This window comes from Gracilinanus agilis, chromosome 4 (assembly GCF_016433145.1).
Source record: "Gracilinanus agilis isolate LMUSP501 chromosome 4, AgileGrace, whole genome shotgun sequence".
NCBI classification, from domain to species: domain Eukaryota; kingdom Metazoa; phylum Chordata; class Mammalia; order Didelphimorphia; family Didelphidae; genus Gracilinanus; species Gracilinanus agilis.
The window spans coordinates 476198322-476221635 of NC_058133.1; the positions used below are offsets into that span (position 1 = coordinate 476198322).

Below are 23314 nucleotides of genomic sequence, written 5' to 3' on the forward strand. Positions count from 1 at the left end.
CTGGAAAATTAAAACATAAATTATGGGGAGAAGTCTTCTGGACCCAAAGAATGGGGACCAAATTTCTCAGCTCATAAGATTTGTTTCAAGCATAAAATTTATGGGTTTTTTGGTTTGTTTTTATAAATAGATCCCTAATTTTAAGCCCTCAGAGTTTTTTATTTGCTACAATAACTCCCCTGCACACCCAGTCTTTTTAGTAATATTACCAGCAAGTGACCTAAAATTTGCCTTGGACTTATAGCACATGCCTACTTGCTAGATGAAGTTTAGAGAAAATAAAGGGAATAATGCCCTGTATTCAAAATAATTTGCTGATCTTAGCTGCCCTGGACTGCCTGCCTGTCTGCACTGAAAATAACTGTTAGGCAATTGCCCGACACACTTGAGGTTATTTTATGTCATAGCTGGGGTACCATTTTAAGAAGTTAAAAGTCTTTGACAGCCCAGAATGCCAGTACTTATCCAGAGTGGCACAGACAATATGGAGCCTCAGAAGCCTGACCTCATTGGGAAGGGAATGGCAGCAGGAGCTAGGAGGCTATGTGTGAAATCCACTCAAAACTAGGGGATCAGAAGATGGCCTTTTCCAAGACAGACCTTCTGGTACCAGGTATACAGCTCTAAGCAGCATTCTTGATCCACCTGTGCCTTTCCCTGAAGTTTAAATTCATCCACTTATATATGCAGAATGTCAGAGATGTTTCTTGTTCTGTATTCAACTGGATTGGGATGAGTGAATTTGCTTAATTATTTCTCTCCCTTCGTGTCTTCCTTTCCTCCTTCCCTAACCCCCAGCACCTAGTAAAGTGGTGCTATGCCTTCAGTGAATGTTAACACACCACCGGTGAGTGACTAAGTCAGAATTATCAGTGTTGTAAAATAAGGAACCAAAGACTTGACTAAAAAAAAGAAATACAACATGCCATTTGAAAAGTGTTTTCTTCATTTTTCATATGTGCCAGTTTAGAGTTTGTTTTCCAGGGAAAAAAATGTTTATAAAGGAACAGGGGGAAAGGGAATGCAAGGGTAGGTCAGGGTTATGTTTCGGAGAAGGGCCCCCTCCCTCTAGCCTTGCTGCCTTTCTTCTTTTGTTGCAAAGCAGGGGAAGAAACCCAGAGAGAGATGAGCCAAGTAAACACTCAAATGACTGTTTAGAATCTGGTTGTCTTAATTAGTGATCATGGGGAAAACAGGCATTTTTAATTTGGAAAAAAACTTGACAGTTAACATGGCTCCATTTACCTTGATTAGCCAAGCAATTTGATGCAGTTTCCCAGAGTCACAGAATCAATTTGGGCTTAGACTAGATTGAAAACAGAATTTCAAAAACCAGTTTAACAATTGGATTTGGCTATATTGTTGTATATTCATTTAATCAATTTTGGAAATTGGTCTCAGCTAGTGGCCACCTCAGCCAGGTCTCGCCAAAGCTTTTCAGCCTGGCCTTGTCACGCAGCATTCTCCATGTGGGCAAGGAGGAAGGTAGCTCTTAGAGGCTTCCCCTGGCCTGGGAAGGAGACCTGAGGTCTATACCTTCTTGATCCCATTTATGGTGTTTTTTTTCTGTTTTCAACTCCCTTTGGGAAACCAGGAATTAGTTGTGTGTGTGCGTGTGTTGTTTCCTATTTGTGGTCTTAGATTTAAACAAGATCAAAGGAAAAGTGGAACAGAGTCTATTCAGGGGTCTTTGTCATGTGTTGACTTAAATACATTTTTTTTAACCCATAGAAGCTCTTCAGACCAAACAATCTTGACCTGTAGATATGAGCTGAGTAGTGCAAGTTGGTCTCTTCTTCATCTGACAATTGTGTGTTTCCTTCCAGATACTTAGAACCTCCCTCTTCCCCCTTCCCATTTTGATTGGCATGTTGATACTTGTATCAACTTGACTTCTCTCCTTGAAACCTCTTCTCCTCTGCCCATTTCTGGAATGTCAGTCTTCCTGACAAGTCACGGAGGTGGGTGGTAGGGATGTTTTTGTGGGAGAAGAGGGTATATTGTCGGTGGGTAAGAGTGAGCCATCAGTCATACAGTGGCATCTTTATCCTCTTAGAATAGGGAGCTTAGCTCTGAGGAGAAGGGAAGTAAGATCGAGGTCTTTGGTTATGTGACCGCAGTTCAAATCAGGGTGGCTTGAGAAGTTGTTTGATGTTAAATGATGGTAATTCCCATAGTTCTGAGTATCTTCTTGGGACTTGCTGGGGTAGGTAATTGCCACAGCTCTAGGGAATGACACGGCAGCTCTTCCTTGCCTGATCTGGCTTTAGAGGGTCAGAGAGAGCTTATTGGCAGAATAGTCACAAAGGGCTAGATGGCAGGTCCTATTCCTTAGGGAGATGGTTAGAGAGTCAGCACTAATGAGAAGGAAATTTGGGGCCCCAGGGGTTGTCTCTCTTAAAAGAAAAGCTGCTTAAGAAATGTCAGTATTACTGTCAGGAGCCCCTAGGCTTGCATTTTAAACTAAGGGCAATTTGTCTTATTCTTTCCCCAAAAGGAAAAAAGTAGGAATTCCTTCCCACCTTTAGGGAAGTGAGATATGAATTTGTAATCCCTCCCATCACTGCCCTTGTGGGGACCTCTCAGTTGTTTCAAGATGCATACATGTGTGTGTGTGTGTGTGTGTATGTTTTGATGTCTCATTCCCTCTGCCCACCCAACACTGACTATAGCTTTAAATATGTCCTCTTAATTCAGTAATATCAGGAATCTGTGACATATAAAATGATTTGTTTTCTTTATTTTGCTTTCAAAGAACTGAATTCACCATAGGGCTATCCATTTAGGGAGTGGCTTTGAGTGACTCAGATATTTTATTGGTACCTTTTACTGGGTTTATACATGTGTGTATCTGTATATTTACATACATGTGCATGAATAGAGAAACACACACATGCATTTTTCCACATTTTCCTTTCCTCAGGGTTCAACTCCAAAGAAAAACTCCGTAGAATGAGTGTTAGGGTCTGTAAGAAGTAATACTTTCTCCTTAGATTCATTGCAGAGGTGTGAGAGAGAGGGGGGAACAAAGACTATTCATATCTTGGTTTGGGTTCCTTTGTGAAGAGTGCTGTGAAGAAGGCTGAAAAGCAAGTATCCAGGGTGACCTGAGCCTGGGCTTCTGAAGGATTTGCTTGGCATGTGGTACAGCTCGATGTTTCACAGTGGCATCAGAGTTTGGAAATGGAGCTCTGTAATTCAGTAGGAAGCACTAGGCATCTCTTCTCACCATGGCAAAGCCTTCAGAGAAGAGGGATCCAGCTCTCTGTACCTCTCTTTCCCCAGACTTCTTGGGACTATTTTGAGAATTCCTGTCTCCATTCCCACAGTGATAGGTGTTTTTATAGTCAAATGATGCCAGGATAGAGTTAATTCTTCCAGGAAACTTAGGCTAAATGAAGATGTTCCTTTCTGAATTTCTTTGGACCGCTGCCTTAAACTTTTGTAGACCTAGCCTTGAAAGGCTAGAGGCAATCATTCGAGTGAGGTGAATTTCAGGATTTAATGCCCTATATGCTGCTTTCTCTTACACATGATGGCTAAATACCCCAGATTCCTACTCATTTGATGAATTCTCTGAATGATGACCTTACAGTCTGCCTAGGGACCACCAGCAGGAGAGGCTGTGAGTAGCTCTGAATCCCAGGTACTGTCTTTTCCGAGCCTCACAGGGCTCAGGGAGATGGAGGTGCTGGTGACAGTTCTAGACTGTAATAGCAGTCATGTTTGTCATGTTATCAGCAGGAAATGGTGACCCTAAATCTCCACCTCATACCTCCTGCTTCCCTGACCCCATTGCACTTACCACAATGAGGTTTTTCCACACAGGGAGAACATAATTACTTGGTCATTTCCATTCTCTGTTTGTGAGTTCCTGTCTCTCTCTGCCCTTCCCCCTCCATCCCTTGCACCCTGGCCCTGTTCTAGAGGGTGTTTCACAGCATTAATGTAGGTCACAACCTCTAGCCATGCTGCCCTCTCCAGCTTCAGGAATCTCGCTTTGTTTCCAGCTTTGCCCTTTTCACTAGCCTTCTATTCCCCATTTCCCTGTGTGCCTCTTCCCCCTCAAATCGCTCAGCACAGAAACCATTTCTCCAAGTGCCCTCAATTTTTCAAGTTGTCTGACAGTTTTATATACACAACACTTTTAGGAAAACCTAAATATTTTCCTCTTTTTCTATTTAGGATGTTATTGAAATAGTGTTTGATTCTGATGAGTGTGTATGTATACATATACAGATATATTATATATATATATATTTACAATTTTTGTACAATTGTTTTAAAAATAAAAGATGTTTCTTAATAAAATGCCTGTTTTACTGTCTTAGTGGTTGCCTTCATCCTTTCTGCCTCTTTGCCAAAAACTAAGCTTTACACCATAATTCTAATATCTATCAGATATGGAAGTTTCCCATTCTAAACTTGGCTCCTGGGATGTTCATCTCTTCTTTGTTTCATCAGTCTCCTTCCTTAGCTTGCTTCCACACCCTTTTCCTTTTCTTTCTGTAACCTGTTTTCTCCTGGTATTCAGTTATGAAGAGGCAATGACTGCTGTGGGAATGGACTAGGCAACTTGCAACTGGAGAGGTATGGCCTTCCTGCTAAATCAGTGTTGTCCTCTTACCCACCCCAACCCCCGTGTTTCCCTATGAACGATCTCCAGGGAGGAGAGAGGGAGGAAATGCCTCGCCCTTGTGTGGGGTGAGACCATTGCTGAGGGATAGAGAGAGAGATATATCAGAGCTGAGGGAGACAAGAAAACAGGAGATTTGTACCAATGGTGGTTTCTAGCTAATGGGGTGATTAGTGGATGTCTCGGAGGCTGTGTTTATGTGTGGCGTCCCTGAAGGGAAGGGAATGGAGTTTAGGGGGGCAAAGACAGAATTAAGGTATTCTCAACCTTAACCCCCACCAAAGGTCTGTGAATCGATTCCAAAGGGTTTATGAACGTGTATAGGGGAGAATGTTTCAATATAATTATTGAATTTTATGTATTCTGTGCATTTAAAAACATTCAGAGAAGGGATCCATAGGCTTTGCCAGACTGCTAAAGGGATCCATGATGTAAAAAAAAAGGTCCAGGAGGAAAAGAGCAGAACCTATGAGATTGGGCCAGAAATTGCTTCTCCCCACGCCTGCAAAAAATATTTTCATTAAAGCAAAATTTGTGGAAGAAATCATGGAAGTGTTTGGGGTTCACTGATTCTTAATGGAAGGAAAAACCACGAAAAGAAGCAATTTTACTGATATTTCCTCCTCTGCCAGAGTCAGGCGCTTTCCATCTCCAAAAAGTGTAGCTGGTAGGTAAAATGGTGGTACAGTTGAATGTGGAAGTGACTTACCTTAAAGCCAGTCCCATCCATATATGTGAGAAGTTCCAGAAATAAGCGGGTTGGGTTGGCTAAAGAGCTCCCAGAGCAACTGTGGGGCTACTCACAATAAGATTTGAGATCAGTCACAGTCCTAGGACTATGCTGTGGGAGAATTAAACATCTACTTGTTTAACACTAAAATGTTCCCTTTTCACAGCAACAGTCTGCCCAATGGGCTATGAGAATCTTGTCTCTTCTCTGCCAGTTGTCTCTTAGTTGGTGAATTGTTTCTTAGCTGGTTGAGAACATTCTCTCAGTGCCAAGAAACTCCTCTCATTTTACAAATGAGGAAACTTAGTCACCTGGCTTTGGGCAGCTTAATTCAGGAAAAATCCTGAGAAACTTAAACATGGGAAACTTTCCCAGGCTTTATTGTCTCGTGAGATCACCTCCAGGAATATTTGGGGATCTAGGCAAGAACTGACTGCTATCAACCAAATACATACCTGAGCCTGGTTTATTACTTGTGGGGGAGATAGTTACAGGCACCTTACAATCTCTCTAGATATTTAAGCCCAATTATCATGCCTACTGAAAATAAACAAATTCCCCATTTATCTTCTAGGTCAGTTTTGTTCCTTGCCTTCCCCCTCCCCCCCTTATCTTAAGTTTTGAAAGGTCAGCTTCTGATCTTTGGAGAGCAGAAACTTGGATTATGAGTTCCAAGATGTATGATGAGGTACCTAGGGGACATTAATCTGAGTTACCACAGTATAGCTTGGGCCCCTAGTGGCTTAGGTTCCTTAGAGCCCACAAGGCAGAAAAGCTTTTCCAAGCTGGTGATTGTGGAACCTTCTGTGTTTCAGGTCCCTAGGGCCTGTCACAAGGTGATGGACTCTGTCTCCCCAGGGCCCTGCTTTCTCCACAACCTTCTAAGATGCCTCTGGGATCCAAGCTTGGAAATCCTTGCAGGAGGAATTCTGCTCTTTCTGAAGACCAAATCTAAAGTTCATTCAGAAGATGGCCATTAGCATCAATTTCCAAATCAAGGTCAGATTAACCCTTTCATTGTCATCTCTAATAATTTCTTTGAAATCAGATGAATTGCTTAAATATGAGTAAATCACAACCTGACAACTCTTAAAGAAATGATCCATCTTCACTATTAGCTACAAATAGGACCCTGATGAGTGAATTTGCTCAGGGTGTTGGCTGTTCACTGCTAAAGAACCTAAATGAAGATAAACTTCTAAGTTTTATAAGACTTGGAGGTCCAAAATGAGTCTATGCTGGTCTTTCACTTGGCCATCATCTCCAGCCCCATTTTACAACTCAAGAGACTGAGAACCAAAGTCACATCCTACTGCCCTATGGACAAAATTTCAATTCATCTTGGCAATAAAAGGCCTTTATGATATGATCCCAGCTGTTTTTTTCCACCATTTTTTCACTTTAGTCCCCTGCACAAACTTCCAGTTAAACTAGAGGCAGAGCAGTAGATCTGGAGACAAGGCATACCAGTTCTGGTGGTGCCATTCACTACCATCAGTTTGCTTCCCTGGACCTGTTTCCTAATCTTTAAAATTGGATCTTATGTACATCGTGTCCCCCCCCCCTTCCCCACTGACCCCAATCCCTTAGTCTCTTTGGCTCTAAATCTATGATCCTGTGACTCTTAGCTTGGCAGCTTCTTGAAAAAAAAAAAACAAACTTTGCTGGTACTTACTTGTTCTTCCCCTTCAGAGGCAGCAGAGACAGTGCTGGGCACAGAATCAGGAAGACCCAGGTTCAAAGCCAGCCTTGCTCGTTGTGTGTCCCTTAACCTCTGTCAGCCTTAGTTTTCTCAACCTTGAAATGAGGACAATAACAGTGCCTACCTCCTAGGATTGTTATGAGCATCAAATGAGATATTGTAAAATGCCTGGAACACAATAAATGTCTAATAAATGTTTATTTCCTTCCCCTTGATCACATTAAAGAGTTTTATTCTAGATATTTGTTGTGAATGTATTGTTGGAGGTAATATTTGCCACAATGAGGTGTATGTCTTCTTTTCGTAATCTTGTTTGGAGAAGATATTGATATATCTCATGTCTGGGAAGATTTCCCCTTTCTTTCAGATTGGTTAACTCTTACAGCATGGCAGCTCTGTTCTCACAAGGATGTCTAGGTCACACTCACACTTTAAGGTGTACCACTGGGTGAGCTGGCTCAGTGGCCTGGAGACTGGGAGGTCCTAGGTTCAAATCTGGCCTCAGAAACTTTACAGCCCGGTGACCCTGGGCAAGTCACTTAACCCAATTGTCTATTACCTCTCTTCTGCCTTGTACTAATACTTGGCATCTCTTCTAAGACAGGAGGTAAAGGTTTATTTAAAATATAATAATAAAATCAATAAAGGTAGACTACTAGTTGTTCAGTTTTCCTGACTCACTTATCCTATAGCTAGAATAGAGTATCTCTACCTATTTTATTCAACATTTATCCATTCCTATAGTACACGAGGTACTGTTGGAGATCTTCCATCAATAAGTACCTACTGTATGCCAAGCAGTGTAGATACAAATAAAAAGAAACAATTTGCTCTCAGAAGAGAGTGCTTCCTCCTACATCCATGGCACCCATTTTCAGGTACCACTTCCTCCAAGAAGTCCTTTTAATTGTTCATGTTCCCAAGTCTCTATTCAGAGTCCTTTCTGTCTCTCTGCCTGTCTCTCAGTTTCTCCCTCCTTTTACCTTCTGCCTTAGAATCAATACTGTGTATTGGTTCTAAGACAGAAGAGCAGTCAGGGCTAGGTTAAGTGACTTGCCCACGGTCACACAGCTAGGAAGTATCTGAAGCCAAATCTGAACCCAGGACCTCCCATCTTCAGGCCTGGCTTTCTACCTACTGAGCCACCTCGATGCCCTGTCCCCTTCTCTTTTCACTTAATACTATTTCAGTCTTACTATCACAGTCATTTCATCAGCTCCCAAGGGTTCAATTATATTTATGCAGGTCTATACATCAAGCCCTAGTTTTTCCCTAAGATACAGCCTTGCCATCTCCAACTGCCTCTTGGACATCTCAAACTTGAATATCCAAAACAATACATTTTCTCACCCCAACCCTCCCCACTCCAGAATTTCCTTCCTGATGTTAAGGATACCAGCCATCTTTGCAGTCACCCAGACCCTGGCCCTCAATGTCTGCCTCAAAGCCCTTCTCTCCCTTACCCCACCTGTCCAGTCTGCTTCCAGATTTAAGGATGTCTTCTTCCACCCTCTGTTCCTTTTTCTCTGCTTTTATAGCCACCAACATAGTCACGGATCTCCTCACTTCTTATTGGACTAATTCCATGGTTTGTCATCTAGCCAGAAATTTCTTCCTCTCCATGCAGCCTCAGGATTTCCATGGTGTGCTGGGTTCCAGGCTCTTGGCATCACTTACCCAGAAATCTCTAGGAAGTTGTAAAAACACATCAATACTTCTGTAAACCTTTTCAATGGCTTTTGTTTTTCAAAGATCTCTTAAATAAACAGAGGCCAGACTGCCCTTCATATGCTCAAAAAACAAAACAAAACAAAAAACTTCTAGTTTTCCTGCCTTAAGTGCTCTCTCCTCTCCCATCCAGACTCCACTCAGCTGCCAGGAGATAGTTCCAAAGCTTCCTCAGGTCTCCCCTTCTCACCCCACCCCCCAGAAGGCACCCTTCTTGGGAGCAGAGACTTCATCCTGCTCTGGATCAGCCTAGTGCCTGCCATAGAATAAGCACCCCTATTCCTGCCCTTCCAGTCTCTCACTTTTTAGTTTGATCCTTGCTGGGCACTGAACATCCATAGAGGCTGGGGCCTCATCCTTATCCTGAGCCCTCCCCTCCCCAAATACAAATAATCGACAGTAAACATCCCTCTCTCAGGTCTGTCGTTGGCCAGGTCCGATGGATGTCCCCAGCTTTGAAGGGTCAACTTCTGGACTGTAGTCCAGTGTTTCTGTAAATATCCCCTCCTGCCCAGCAAGCCCTTGGGTAGAATTGTGATTTTTCGTTTTCTTGTATCGCCAGAGTTTGGCAAAGAACAGATGCATAAGGATGATAAACGTGTCCAGAGGCAGCTAAGTGGCTCAGGGCATTGACAGGAGACCTAGAGACTGGAGGGCCTGGGTTCAAATGGAAGCACAGACACTTCCTAGCTGTGTGGCCCAGTGCCTAGCCCTTACCGTTTTTCTGCCTTGGAACCAATCCACTGTATTGATTCTAAGACGGAGGGCAAGGATTTAAAAAAAAAAAAAAAGTGTCGAACTGAAGCGCTGAAATGACTGCAGCAAAGCAAAAATTAGGGTAAGGCGGGGTGGGTGAGGCTGAAAGCAGTCAAAGAGCTTCCTGCAAGTTAAAACCGAAGGCGGCTGCCACGGAGTATGGATGGAGTCAAGCGCGGCCTCAGAGATCACCCGGAACAATTGAAGAAAGTGGGGATCCCTGGGAACACACTGCACGTTGCAACAGCAGCCCAAGGGTGGCTGGGGGAGTTCAGGCAGAGAAGGGCCAGCCATGGGGCCGCGGGCCAAGCACCCACATTTAAACCAGGAAAGTGCAAAGCCAGACAGGGCAAAGGGGCACTTTGGGCGTTTGCGGCGGCTAGAAAAAGCAAAGCCCTCCGCCTGTGCAGGGTAGGCGTCGAAGGGCAAGAGATCGAGGGTCCAGGCGGGCTATGTATGTGGGCAGCCCCGAGCTCCCGCCTCTCTGCGGCTGGCTCTAGAGAAGTACCGAGCCACCGCGGATCTTAGCCCAGACCCACACGTGGAATCCCGGGAGACGCGGCCGGAGCTGGCGCTTAAAGGTCTCGGCGCGCAGCGTGGTGAGGGCGGTGCGGCGCTGCGGGAACCGATCCACTCTTCTCATTGGTCCTTCTCGATAATGGACAGGCGTCGCCTGCCAGCCTTACCCCGAGGAAGGGGGCGAAGCCCGCCTCTGCTATAACCGCGGGGCGGAGAGCCACGCATGCGTATGAGGAAGCCCGGTCCGGGCGCTCTCCCTGCGGGTGGCTTAACCTCGTACTCCGTCCTAAACCCTCCCCGCGCAATCTAGCTGCCTGTGGGCCTGGACCAGCCCACCCCTCCACAGCCGCCGGGGTGCAGGTCCTCGTTCTTCCCCTGACCAGCCCAGGCTGCAGGCGCTCGATCCTCTCCCTTGGCCCTTGGCTTGGATCCCCTCCCTCCGTCTGCAAAAGCCTGGAACCTTGGAAATGGCCTTCCCTTCTCCCCACCCACCTTTTCCTCTATTCCCTAATTGAGGAAATCTTTCCTGATTAACTCCGCTGGGACTTCAGCCACTCAATTACTCCGGAAAAACCGAGATGAAGATGGATAAGAGAAACGGACCAACCCAGAGAAATCTCGATACGTTTTCTGGCATCATCCCCGCTCCCTCCTATTAGTAACCAGGCAGTAGATCTGGGGGGCACATAGTTGTATTGGGGTGAGGGAAGGCTCCTACACGGTAGGAGGTGATGATGTCTCAGGGGAGCCCCGAGAGCACTGTACACTATACATACATACCCTACCCCAATCCCCCAATCATGGACATCCCCAGTCTGGGGGTCCCAGACAATGGAGGAAGCTGGGAGGGGAAGGGCTAAGGCAGCTTGGCTGGAGGAGATAAGGGTGGGAGCCCCAGCCAGCTCCCACTAAGTAGGACTGGCTCACAGTGGCAGGAGGGAGAGGGAAAGCCTCCCCCATTACCCAAATCCCTGGAGACTAGGGGCGATCGGGGAAGACTAGGATGACAGTCAATAAATAAGCCCAAGATGGGCAATAAGTACAGAAGGAGAGGAGAGGTCCAGAGTCCAGGAAGGATGGACGCAGGCAATGTGATTAGAGGGAGTAATCTGTCCCGTCAGAGTCCCCATTGCCACACCCTTTCTAGGCAGGGTAGTTACCATCAATAGTTAAAATGGCCACCTGGAGGGGCAGCTTGAGAGGGGGAGGACACAAGGACAGGAGCCTTTGGGGGTAGTTGTGGCTTCTCCACATCAACCCTCTTCAGGGCTCGTCCTCTGTATCCCTCTGGTCGGCCAAGATATAGAGGGTACCTTCCATGCCCCCCAGAATATCTTGAGGCTCCCCCTGAGGGCACTCGAGTCAGCAGACCTGGGGGCACCCGGTGTGGGGAAGGAGATATTCCCCGGGTACCTCCAACCCCCAGTCGAGGAGCAGGGGCAGACAGGGGGGGTCGGGATGGGGGCTGGCACTTCCCGTCTGGGGGTATGTCCAGCCGGAGTGGAGGGGTACAGTCTCGTGGGAGTGGGGAGGAGCCAGAAAAGAGGGGGTGGGCTGGCTCCAGTGGTGGGACGCAGGGCTGTGCCCGAGTAGCAAAGGGGAGAGAAGGACCAGGATTAGCTGGGGACAGAACCTCTGTCCCCTTCCGAGAAGGCTGGGGAGCATGGAGATATCGAAGCAGTTCTTCTAAAGTGGTCACTTCTACAGCCTGGCCAGGACAGCCCGGAGGAGGTGGCCTCACCAACACCCTCGGGGCAGGTGCCGAGCCACTTCGGAAGTGGGCAGAGCTCTCCTTGGCATTGTTCCCATTGTGGTTCCACTCCCAAGGCCCCTGGACTGGTTGGAGTTGCTTAACTGGAAGCTCCGGGGTGGATTCTGGGGTGGGCAGGCAGGCCAGCTCTGGGGCAGGCATGCCCTCAGTGGGAGGCAGGAAAGTCGTATAGAGCTGGGGCACGGGAGGTGAGTCTCCTTCCTTGGCTGGGGCTGGTGGGTCAGGGCCCCCACCATGGAGCCGGGCCAAGCTTCGGAGAGATAGGGGACGGGGGAGTCCAGGGGTCTCGATGTCCTTATTCCCTCGGTGACCATGTCGGTAGGCATGACGGCATGCACAGGAGACCAGGAAACCAGAAATCGATGCCCCCAGGGCAAAGGCTGCGGCCACACTGGCCAGGAGGAGTGGGACAGGGACCGTGTGAGGGGACGAGGCGTGGGAAGGATCTCGGCGGACCCCTGAGGGAACATAGAGACACTTGGTTGGAGGCAGAAGTGTTAGGGAAGTTGAAAGGTCTGATGGCAAGAAATGTCATCAGAGGCTTCTCTGAAGTCTCCCCTCATCCCCTGGGGCAGTAGCCTCAGCTCTGCTGACCACAGCCTTGACCTCCCCTCTGGAGCGCTCAGCTCACACACACACACTCCCAGAGAGGCGACCCCAGAACAGGCGGGTCTCTGCACCCCAGTCCTGCCCCTGTAGCCATGCTGAGAACATCTCACGGCCTCCATCCATGCACAGGGAGTCCGTGCTGAGAGGAGTCTCAGGTCTAAGGAGGGAGGAAGCCCCCAAAGGAGCATCATTAGTAAGAAGCAAACCCCAGTCACTAAGGTGTTAACATTCCCTGGGATGCAGCAGCCCCCCCAAACCACAAGTCCCTCCCTTACCTGCCTTACCCTCTATGTGAGCCCGAAGAGTGGAGGGCGGGGCCCAGGGATGGGCATCATTGGGGGGACTGGGGGCCTCAGGGGGAGGGCTGGGACCCAGAGGCTCTGGTGACAGAGACCAAGTCAGAGCCAGTGAGGATGCGCTCTCCCTCACGTTAGAGCAATTCAAACAGATGGATTACTGCACCCCATTTCTTCACTGAACCCAGGAATCCAGGACTCCAGCCTCAGCCACCACCACCCCAACCCTAGTGTCTGCTGGACTCAGATGGGAAGATTATAGGGAAGAGTCGGACCCCTGATCACACCCCCACCCCACCCCAGTGGCTGTATTATATTACCAGCTTCTCACTCTCAGGACTAAGGGAGTAAGGGTTAAGCAAACTGAATATAAGGGGGAGAATGGGAGGGAGAACTCACCATAGGCAGAATCCCCTGGCCCTGAATGACTCCCAGTGGCCCCATCTGTGAGTGGGACAAGAAGGCCGGTTGATGGAGAGAGGCAGAGATGGTGTGTGGTGAGACCAGGAGTTTGACCCCAAGGAAGCAGAGAAAAGACCCAGAGGGGAGTGAGTGCCTTGTGGTTGGGGGGACATCAGAGATACAGTCTGGGTGGTGGCGCTGATAGCTCCCCTTACCATGACAGTCTCCTTCCTCCATGACCTCCCTGTCCCCATCCTGCTCCAGATCAGCCCTGGGAATGGAGAAAAGAAGTTTAACTGGCAACTCCACCTAGCTTTCAATGCCCCACTTCCCCTCAGCCCTGGCCCCAGAAGAGGGGACCCATGGGGCCCTCACTTACCAGGCATAGCCCCTGACATCCACGCAGCCTTGGAAGCTTCCCCACCCACAGTAAGGGTCCTGAGAGTCAAGACAGCTCCTGGGAGGGAAATGAGTCCCATGGGTCCAGGGAGGAGGCAGGGGGCAGGGCAAGAACCCTCCTCCACATACACAGACATCTTCTTGGCTCCCAAAATAATAGTAATAGTAACTAGCATTTATATAGTGCTTCAAAGTTTCCAAATGATTTTTTCATGTGGTCTTTTTTGTCTCCTGAAGTCCTAGAGGCGTTATTATCCTCATTTTATAAATGAGGAAACAGGCTCGCCAAGATGAAGTAACCTGTCCCATTCACAGAGCAAGTAAATTCTTGTAAATACTCCCTCTTAAGATAGGATTTAAGACTAAGTTTTCCTGTATAAATCCATCCAGCATTCTACCTTCTAGAGTAGAGGTATTACACTCCCTATCAAGTCACAAAACTCCCAGATTAAAATGTAAATGGGGGCAGAGGGAGCAGCTAGATGGCTCAGTGGATTGAATCAGACCTAGACAGAGGTCCTGGGTTTAAATGTGGTCTCAGATACTTCCTTTCTGGGGGACCTCACTTGTCCCCCATTGCCTAGCCCTTACCACTTTTCTGCCTTGGAACCAATATTGATTCCAAGATGGAAGATGAGGGTTAAAAAAAAATATTTATATATATATATATATATATATACATATATATATATATATGAAATGTTTAACAAAATAAAATACAACACAACATAGATAATGTTGATTTGAGGTTTTCTAAATAAGTGGCCTTGGAAATCCCTTTCTATTTGGATTTAACACTACTGCTCTATGCAATAAGAAGGGGGACACCAGGGTCCTTTCCATTTTAGTCTCCTGTGATTCTGAACCCCCCAAATTTGTGTCTAATCTCTTTAAATGAAGCATGCCACATATTTCAAACTACCCTTTTGTGACCACTTTCTTCACAACTCCCAAAGTAGGGTCTGCCCCCTCTGGCCTCCCATCCCCACTGTCCCCTTCCTATAATAGGTTCTCTGGGTTCTCCAATCCATCCTCCTAACCCACACAATATTCCCCACTATGCTCCAATCTGCTCTACCCATCCCCAAGTAGCCTACATCCACGTCCCTTGGCGTCTCTTACTTTTGACAAGCCCCATGCCGGGTACACCGACTGAGAGGCATGTGGACAACACAGCCTGAAAAGGCTACAAAGAGTCTGTGCCCCTCAGGATCCACCACCAGGCCAAGAACCTGTCGGGCTAACTCTGCTGATCGCTTCCCACCACACCTGGGAGAGGGACAAAAGAGGGAAATTATGAGTGGGACTCCCTATCATGCAAGAGTAAACTGTGCAGAGAACAGAACCTGAGAGATGAGATGTAACCTCTGGGTTGGGGCCCCTCATGAGCTCCCCACATCTGCTCTTCCCGGGGAGAATCCCTTTCTCTTTCCCACCCATGACTCCCAAGCCGGTGAGGAGACTCAAGCATCCTTTACAGTCTCCTTGCCAAATCAACTGAGAAAACGCACATAAACCATCTTGTAAACTATATAAAAAGCAGCTTTTCTCAGGGCCAAGTCCTTCTCGAGGCTCTGGAGACTGGCCTGCGGTGTCTTAAGTTCTCGGCCGGATGGCTTCCCTATGCCATTTCACTGGTGTGTCCTACAGCTAACCCCAGGGAGAAGAAAGAGAAGCTCTCTCAAAGACTTCACCGGGAAGAGCTGTAAGTGTCGATCTCCTCCAACAAGACCGGCTCGGCATTCCCGTACCCTGATCCTGGGGGGAGAACCTTCAGCACCGTCCCAATCTCGGTACCCAAGAAGAGGACAGTGGTGTTGCCGTTGCGACCCGCTGCTCCATCCACAGCCACCTGTGTCAGCAAGGCTCTGGAAAGGTACCACTCTGGAGTCAGTAGAGGGCAAGGGGGCCTCACACTGCAGCCCTGAGATGGTCCTATTGGAAAGTCTGTCCTCTCCAGTGACTCCACCAGGTCAAGTGAGGGGATAGCCATACTGGTAGGGACTATGGGTCTAGATGTCTTAAGGAAGGGAGTCACACTGAGACCATTTTAAGCAAAAATCACTGGAGGGGGTGGTTAGGGGGCTCTGCGGAGAGAGAGCCAGGCTTAGAGATGAGAGGTCCTGGGTTCAAATCTAGCCTCAGACATTTCTTAGCTGTGTGACCCTGGACAAGCCACTTAACATCCAATTCCTTGCTCTTTATCACTCATCTGCCTTGGAACCAATATATAGGATTGATTTCTAAGGCAGAAGGTAAAGGTTTAAAAAAAGAATCATTGGCTATTAGAGGCAGGAGGGCATTTAGATAATATTTATTCCAAACCACTCATTTTACAGATGAGGAAACTGAAACCTATAGAGAGGTTAAGTATTTTGCCAAAGGCCACACAGCCAATAAATGAGAAATCCATGACGAGAACCCTTCTCCTGACTTCTAGTAACAGGGCATTAACTCCCTTCTCCTGTTGCTCTTCTCCCCAAACCAAGTGGAATCAGTGGAATTACTCTCCTTTCCTTAGAGGAATTGGAAAGTGGGGTCCTGAGTTTTTCTGCTGTCCAGTCATTTTACCTCATATGCCTCAGTTTCCTAATTGGTTTTGCAATCTGAGTCACACTTCCAGGGCCCATGAAAGGGGATTAGGCTAATGAGCTGATGCTCTCTTTCCCTCACCCCTCTTCTCTACCCAAAACCTCCCAGATTTCCCCACACACACACAACTTCCCCTTGCCCTGGATACCTGCCAGTGCGGGTGAGAAGGGGCCGATGGGTGGCAGGTGGCACAGCGGGGTCCAGCAGTGGGTGAGCCTTGATGAAAGTCAGGACTTCATCAGGGAGGTCCCGGGAAGAAGGAAATGAAGCAGCTCTACCCACCCCTGCACAGGACCCTGGCCTGAGGGATACATGGAGGGCAGTGCTCAGGGTAGGGTGACTAGATACTGTGGTGTTCCCTTCACTGAGATCCTGCACCCCCTCGCTTCCCCACAACCCCCACTTCACTCCTCTGTCCTATCCCCACAATTGGGAGCCCAAGGCAACTGTCCACAGCATGGCAGCCTCTCTTTTTAGCTCCTGCCACGGCTGCTCCTCTTCAAGTATCCCAACCTTAGATTCTGCGGTCTCTCTCCCCAACACTATCCTGGTCACAGACCAATCCTGTGTCTCCAGCTCTCTGCTGGACTTTGGCATCCCATGAGCACATCAAACATACAAAGATAAGCTCACACACGAAAACTCTCCCCTTCTCCATCAGACTTCCCTATCTGTGCCAAGAAAACCACTGCCACTCTCCCAGGCATCTTTCAGCTCTCTCCCTCCTCCTCCCACCCCCTCACTCACATCCAGTTGCCAAGGCCTGACAGTTCCACCTCCACAGAAGCCGTGCATCTGTCTGCTTTCTCCCACATATATAACCACCACCTCTCACCTGGACCACTGCAATAACCCTCCTAATTGCATTTCGCTTCTGCAGTGAATCCTCCACTTAGCTGCCAAAATCATCTTCCTAAAGCACAGATCTGATCCTTAACACTTTTCTGCTCAAAAAAACCTTCACTGGCTCCCTACTGCCTCTAGAATAAAATACAAACCACTCAGCTCAGCAGCCCTTTGAGCAGCACCTGGCTCAAACAGATTTCTCCACCCTTATTTGAGAGAACTTCTTTTGGAAGAATCTACCTTCCGGCCACACAGGATTCTTTTCTGTTCCCTTAACTTGGCACCAGGTCTCCTGCCTCTGGGTTGATACAAGAACCCCTTTACCCCTGAACTGCTCTTTTAATCTCCGCCTTTCAAAAGCCTTATCTTCTTTCAAGATAGCTCAAATGGGTCTTTTCCTCAAGGGGAAAACTTCCTAGATCTTGCAACTGGTTCTCTCTGTGTTTCTCAAATATTCCAAGGATTTTTTTTTATCTATCATGAATGACTATTGGCATTCACCTTCTCCTCCTCCCCCAGAGAAAGCCCCCCCATTTGAGGGATGTGGCAATTTGGCTTTCTCTTATATCCCTAGTTAAGCATGTAGCTGCTTGACAGTTTCAAGAACTGAATAGACACTGTCCCATCCCCACTGAAGCTGCCAGTAGATACCTGGGTGAGGGGACCCTGTCCTCGGGCACAGGTGCCCAGGCCCCATCTGGGCTCCTCTGCTCCTTGAACTTGCCCTCAAAGCCACGTTCGATGTCATCCAGGTAGAAGGCACAGACAGCAGAACCGGGAATGCTATAGAGCACGGGGAAAGTATGGGAGAGGAATCGCATGAGCTGGATCTGGGAGAAGGCAAGGAATACTCCTTCCCTCCCAGGTCCCCAACCATCCTAGGCATAGGAATCAAGAGCCACCATCTTGCTTGGTGGTGAAGCCTTAATAGAGGATTAAGGTAACCTTGACCATGAGTCAAGTTGGGATGTCATAGGGCACAGAGATTATGGAAGCCAGGGCAATGGTTAGGACAGAACCTCCTTCCTCCACCCTAACTGCTGACCTGAATGGAGAGGGCCTGAAGGATAAAAGGCTGCAGTGTTGGGGGGGTGGCGCCATATTGGTTGGGAGATCTCCCACACCTCCTTCACATGCCTCCCAACCTGTTGGTCTGGGTAGTGAAGACCCCAAAGAGTGCAGGACGTCCATGCAGAGGGATAGGCCCAGTCAGGGCCTGAAGTACATCAAAGTAGAAGGCAGAGTCTCCAGGGACGGAGCAGTTGAGCCGGAGCTTCAGAAAAGATGTCCAGTGACGGTCCAAGGCTCGGGGGGAGCCACCTACATCACGTTTACACACACGTGCTACACGTGAGAACTGCACCTGGTGGGGAGAAGAATCAGGAGACACCAGGATAAGTGCTGGGGTGGGGACGGGGAACATCAGGGGAAGTGGGGTCAAGGGAAACATGGAAAGCTAAAGGATAAGTCATACAGGGAGAAGTAGCATTGAATGTGCCAGAACGGGCTACGGTTGTCCCCTTAGCAGAGAAGAATCTCCCACCTTTCCTCCCCAAGGTAGGGTCCACTCAGCTTACCCGTCCCAGTCGAGCATCCTCCACAGAGACTTCTCGGAAAAAGAAGTAAACATGGTCTCTGTGCTCCACGGCATGGACAAAGTGTGGCTCTGGGGAAGGGAGTGATGAAATGGGGAGTGTCTATACGGGTCTCTTCCAGCTCTAGGATTTGGTATGATTACTCTGCATCCCTGAATCTTCTAGTACTTCTTGCAACCCCACACCTCCATGCATATCCTTTAGCAGATTTCCCATTCCTCCCACTACATCCCACCAAAAGTTCTAGGCCACCCCCATATTACCTCCCGAACCCTGGTCCCCCCTGACCTCGAAGCCACTTGGAGTCGTACTTGGCGGAGCGGAGAGGGGGTTGGGGGCCAAAACTTCGATAAACAACAGCATCGCTGGCCTGGAAATCTGCGGCTGTGGCCGAGTAAAGGCTGCCCTCTGAGGGGGGCATCCCGAGGTCATGGGAGGACATCATAGAAAGATGGAGATGGAAGATGGGGATCATGAGAGGACATGGGAGCAGAGGTGGCTCCCTCCTACCTTTCCAGGATTCCTAAGACTTTACTCCCTGCCATGTATTCTGTAGTCCAGTGGCATGGACCTCCTTGATGTTCCTTTGAATGAGACCCTCCTTCTCCTGGTTCTGGTCCTTTGTACTGGCTATCCCCCATACCTGGAATTCCTTCCATCTTTATCACTGTCTCCTGGCTTCCCAGGATTCAAAGTCCAGTTCAAATCCCACCTCCTACAAGGAGCCTTTCCCAATCAATCCCCTTTAAGGTGTATGCTTTCCCTCTGTTGATCATTTCCAGTTTACCCTGTATGGTTATATTGTGTGCATGTACATCTATATTTATCTATTTATTTATGCTGTCTTGTTTGTACGTAGCTGTTTGCATATTTCTCCTCCATTAAACTGGGAGCTCCTTGAAGGCAGACACTGCCTTTTCCCTTTTCCCTTTTTCCTTTCTTTGCATCCCCAGTTCCTGGCACACTGTAGGTCCTTAATAAATACCTCACTGTTTCGTGAAAGGAAGGGAACCATGGGAGGAGGGCTCATGGAAAGAGAAGCAAGGAGGGAAGACCCAGGAGAAGGGAGCACAATGAGTCTCAGAAGGGGATGAACATATTCCAGAGATGTGTTTTGGGCCATTTGAACCCACCTCTCCATCCCCCATACAAATCCTTTAGAGAAATTTTCCTCTCTTCCTCCAAATTCCTGAGGGTGATGAACACCAGTGAATGATAAAGATATGGATTTGGTGGGGGGGGGGGAGGGAAGAGGTGGGAGTGGGAGTTTCTCTCAGGCACTAGCTGCCACTCACTCCACCATTCCATAACTTTTTACCTGCAAAGATGGCGACGCTGGACTGTGTGGCATCAAAAGGGCACCGAGCTTGCCCACTCAGTTCCTCACCCTCCTGTTGCAGGGAAGAGATCTGTGGTGGGAAGAAAGAGGACCGTGATCCTGAGGCCCTTGGGTATCTCAAGGAATAAATTGAAAATCAAAGGTATCTTCCTTCATCTTCATCCCACTTATGCCTCCTTTATGCCCTGACCCTCCCCTCCTTCCAGATTCTCCAGGATCTCCTACACACCTCCTATCTCCTTTACTTGTGCCCCATCCAACACCCCAAGATCCAACACTGCCCTGTGACTTGTCCCTCCCAGTATTTACTGTTCATTAATATATTCCCTCCGTGCCATGCCCCACCCATGCCTGTTACCCTATCCCGCCAACCCCCGTACCTCATAGCTGCGACACATGGGGCTGAATGAATTTGTCCCACAGGCAAGAAGGGTCCGGGAGTCCCGGGGAACAAGGACACGGATGTAGTTGTAGCACTCGTCCTAGGGGCCCCAGGAGGTGGGACCAGAGGTCAAAGGTCACTGAAGGTAACAGGGGGACCGGGCATTCTGGGATCCCCAAGGGCAAGAGAAGGGCTGGGGACTGGACATGCCAACCAATGTTCCCTTTGGGTTGTTTCCCCTGTGTTCTGGGAGAGGAAGGAAAAGAGGGCTTGGGAGAAGAGGTCATGGGGGAGGGAGACAACAGCCCACCTCCCAATCCCTTATCACACCCCTCACCCTCAGCTTCCCTCGGACAGCACAGTTCTCCACATCCTGACTTCTCCATGTCAGATACTGATGGAGAAGAGAAGGAAAGAGGTTTTGTGAAGAAAGGATACACTTCATGTACATACCCATGTAGAAACTTCAAGAGGCTCGAACCCTATCAGAGCTTTCCAACCACCTTTATGGAGACTTGATGTCCCCCAATTCTAGGGGTTGACCCCAAGGTCCCTCCTCCTACTTCCTTACTCCAGAACCCAGGCTGTTCCTCAGTCACTTACCTTGTTTGGTATCAGCCCTTCCCAGTCTTCAGCTTGAAGATCGAAGGAGAAAACATGATCCCTGAGGGCACAAAGAGGGACTGAATGGGTCAAAGGGTCAATATTCCATCCCTCCCCCTAACTTTCAGGATGGTAAATGCCCTTTGCCAGGTTTAGACATACATGTCACTCCATAGACAAGCACAGCCTTATCCCCACACCTGTTCTTCACCTAAACATGGAGGTAGGTACTGGCTTATGGTAGACCCTCATCAATATGTCTTTGTTCCAGGTTCCATATGTTGACCATGTCTCTGTGTTTGCTCAGTCCAAATGTTCCACACAACTTACCGGGCAGCCACCAGCAGAGTCCTGTTCAGGATCAGGAATCTCTGAAAGTCCAGACCCAGCTCTCTAGCCACAGCATCATCCTCTAAGCCCCGGAACCAAGATAATGGTGATATGCCTGGTGGGGAAAGAGTGGAAAGGAGAACTATTTGGGTCATCAATGCCTCACCCCAAAAACCTATCATCCTCATTCCTATAAGAAGAGGGAGAAACCCCTAAACTCCCTCCCCACAACAGAGAGAGCTCCTTGATCACGGATGAAGTAAGAATAAGTTTTTTATTTACTCTTTTTTTTTTTTAAAGGATCTAGGTTCAAATCATTTTGTGACTGTTTAGACATTTGTCATGCCCAACTCTTTGAGACTGCATTTGGGCTTTTTGTGGCAAAGATTCTGGTTTGCTATTTTCTTCTCCAGCTCATTTTCGATGAAGAAGCTGAGGCAAACAGGATTAAGTGACTTGGTCAGGGTCACACAGCTAGTAAATGTCTCAGGCCAGATTGGAACTCAGGAAGATGATTCCTCCTTCCTCTAGCCCTAGCATTCTACCCACTGTACCATCTAGCTGTCCCCCTACTCCTCTTTCAGCCTTATTATCTACTACTCCCCTACTCAAACCTTCTCTTTCGGCCAAACAAGCTGCTCACTATTCCCAAAAATGGCTCCTATCTCTGTTCAGCCTATTCCCCTTATTTAGAATGGAACAGCCTTGTCCATTGCCTTGGCTTATCCAAATCCTACCATCCTTCTAGTTCAAAGCAAACCTTACCTCTTCCATTAAACCATCCCGGCCAACAATGACCTCTCCATCCTCCAATTTCCTCAGCATCAGCGTCCATACCTCTTATTTAGTAATTAAGGATGACTGCTTTATCTAAAATTTATGTTTTTCTTACGTCTCCAGCCAGACTAAGTTCCTTGAGGGCTAGGACTGCGTCGGAGTCGTTGTATTCCTTAGCATCTTCTAGACCAATATCCTCACTCAATAAATAATTAATTGCTGATTGATTAAGATAAGGAGTGGAACCCACACTGGTCAGTGGAGGGACAGTGCCTGAATGAGGGGAAGGGGATAATGTCTGGGGGAAGTCTGAGCCAGACAAGGGCAGAAGTGGAAGAGAAGGGCTGAGTGGACATGGCCATCACTCACCTTGGAGGTCAGAGGTCAGTAAAGGATGGGGATCCTGGGGGAAGGTAGCCTTCGTGAGAGGAGTCCAGAGTAGCAGCCATAGCAGGAGCACAAAGGACAAGAAGGGAGGGCGAGGGCCTCGGGGCATCCTGGGCAGGCCGGCTCAGGCCCCAGGTGGCACTCTCTCGCCCATATGTCAAGCCTGAAAGAGAAGAGAGAGAGAAGACTGAGGGGAGGAGGCGGCAGGGGCAGCTAAGGAGCTGGGACTCTGGCCTCGCTGGGAGATTTCGAGCTGACAGTGTAGACGCCAAGGCTCTTTCTTTTCCAGTTTGGTCTTCTCGAACAAGAATATGAACACAAGTCCTCCCTTGGTCTATCCCTAGGGGACCCTAGAGAGGGGAGGGGATCCCTCCCTACACCTGTCCCAACCATGACTGTCACTGTCACTCAAGTTCCGTCTACCCGAACAGGCGCAAACCGGCTGCTGCAGGAAAAGACAGACCCAAGTTATGACCTCAGGTAAGGTCAGGGCACATCTCCTCTCCCTGGGCTCCCTGCCTAGTCCCTCAGTTCCTCTCTCGAGGTCCCCTGACTTTCTCTAGTTGATCTCCCTCATCCCCCCACCCTCCCCTTCCACCAAACCCTCCCTGTTATAATTAGATGTTGGGGGGGGGGGAGGTGTTGAAGCCTCACATTATAAATAGTAGTTCCTGAGGACCATTTGAGGGAGAAGGAGCAGTCTACTCTTGCCCTCCCCTAACAGATCTTCCTCCGTGCAGCCTCCCTGGCAGCCCAGTGTATATGTGTGAGGGAAATACTGTGACAATCTCTCATCCTAGGGCTGGAAAAGAACATTCTGGCATTCAGGTGTGCCCCTGCCTGAGAGATACGGAACGGTGGGGGTCGCTGCTCTGATCCAGGCACGGTTCCCCAGGTCTAAAGGTTCAGAACGGG

The 23314-nt window shown here is 48.4% G+C and overlaps 1 protein-coding gene across 4 annotated transcripts; it reads right to left on the minus strand.

Moving 5' to 3' along the window:
- Positions 1 to 10743: 10743 nt before the first annotated feature.
- SEMA6C (semaphorin 6C) lies at positions 10744 to 22533 on the minus strand. Of its 4 annotated transcripts, none has more exons than XM_044676144.1 (18): positions 22382 to 22533; positions 21236 to 21350; positions 20906 to 20966; positions 20640 to 20696; positions 20301 to 20402; positions 19900 to 19990; positions 18870 to 18989; positions 18564 to 18652; positions 18132 to 18349; positions 17638 to 17769; positions 16289 to 16441; positions 15243 to 15416; positions 14671 to 14817; positions 13529 to 13606; positions 13365 to 13420; positions 13147 to 13191; positions 12736 to 12831; positions 10744 to 12300 (listed from the first exon to the last, which is right to left on the minus strand). In XM_044676144.1, the coding sequence occupies exons 1-18, from the start codon at positions 22506 to 22508 to the stop codon at positions 11234 to 11236; spliced, it is 2928 nt and encodes a 975-aa protein (XP_044532079.1). In that variant the 5' UTR covers positions 22509 to 22533; the 3' UTR covers positions 10744 to 11233. The 4 variants fall into 4 exon arrangements, with proteins under 4 accessions (XP_044532079.1, XP_044532078.1, XP_044532081.1 ...); XM_044676143.1 differs by having other exon boundaries at positions 12727 to 12831; XM_044676146.1 differs by lacking the exon at positions 18870 to 18989.
- Positions 22534 to 23314: the final 781 nt, after the last annotated feature.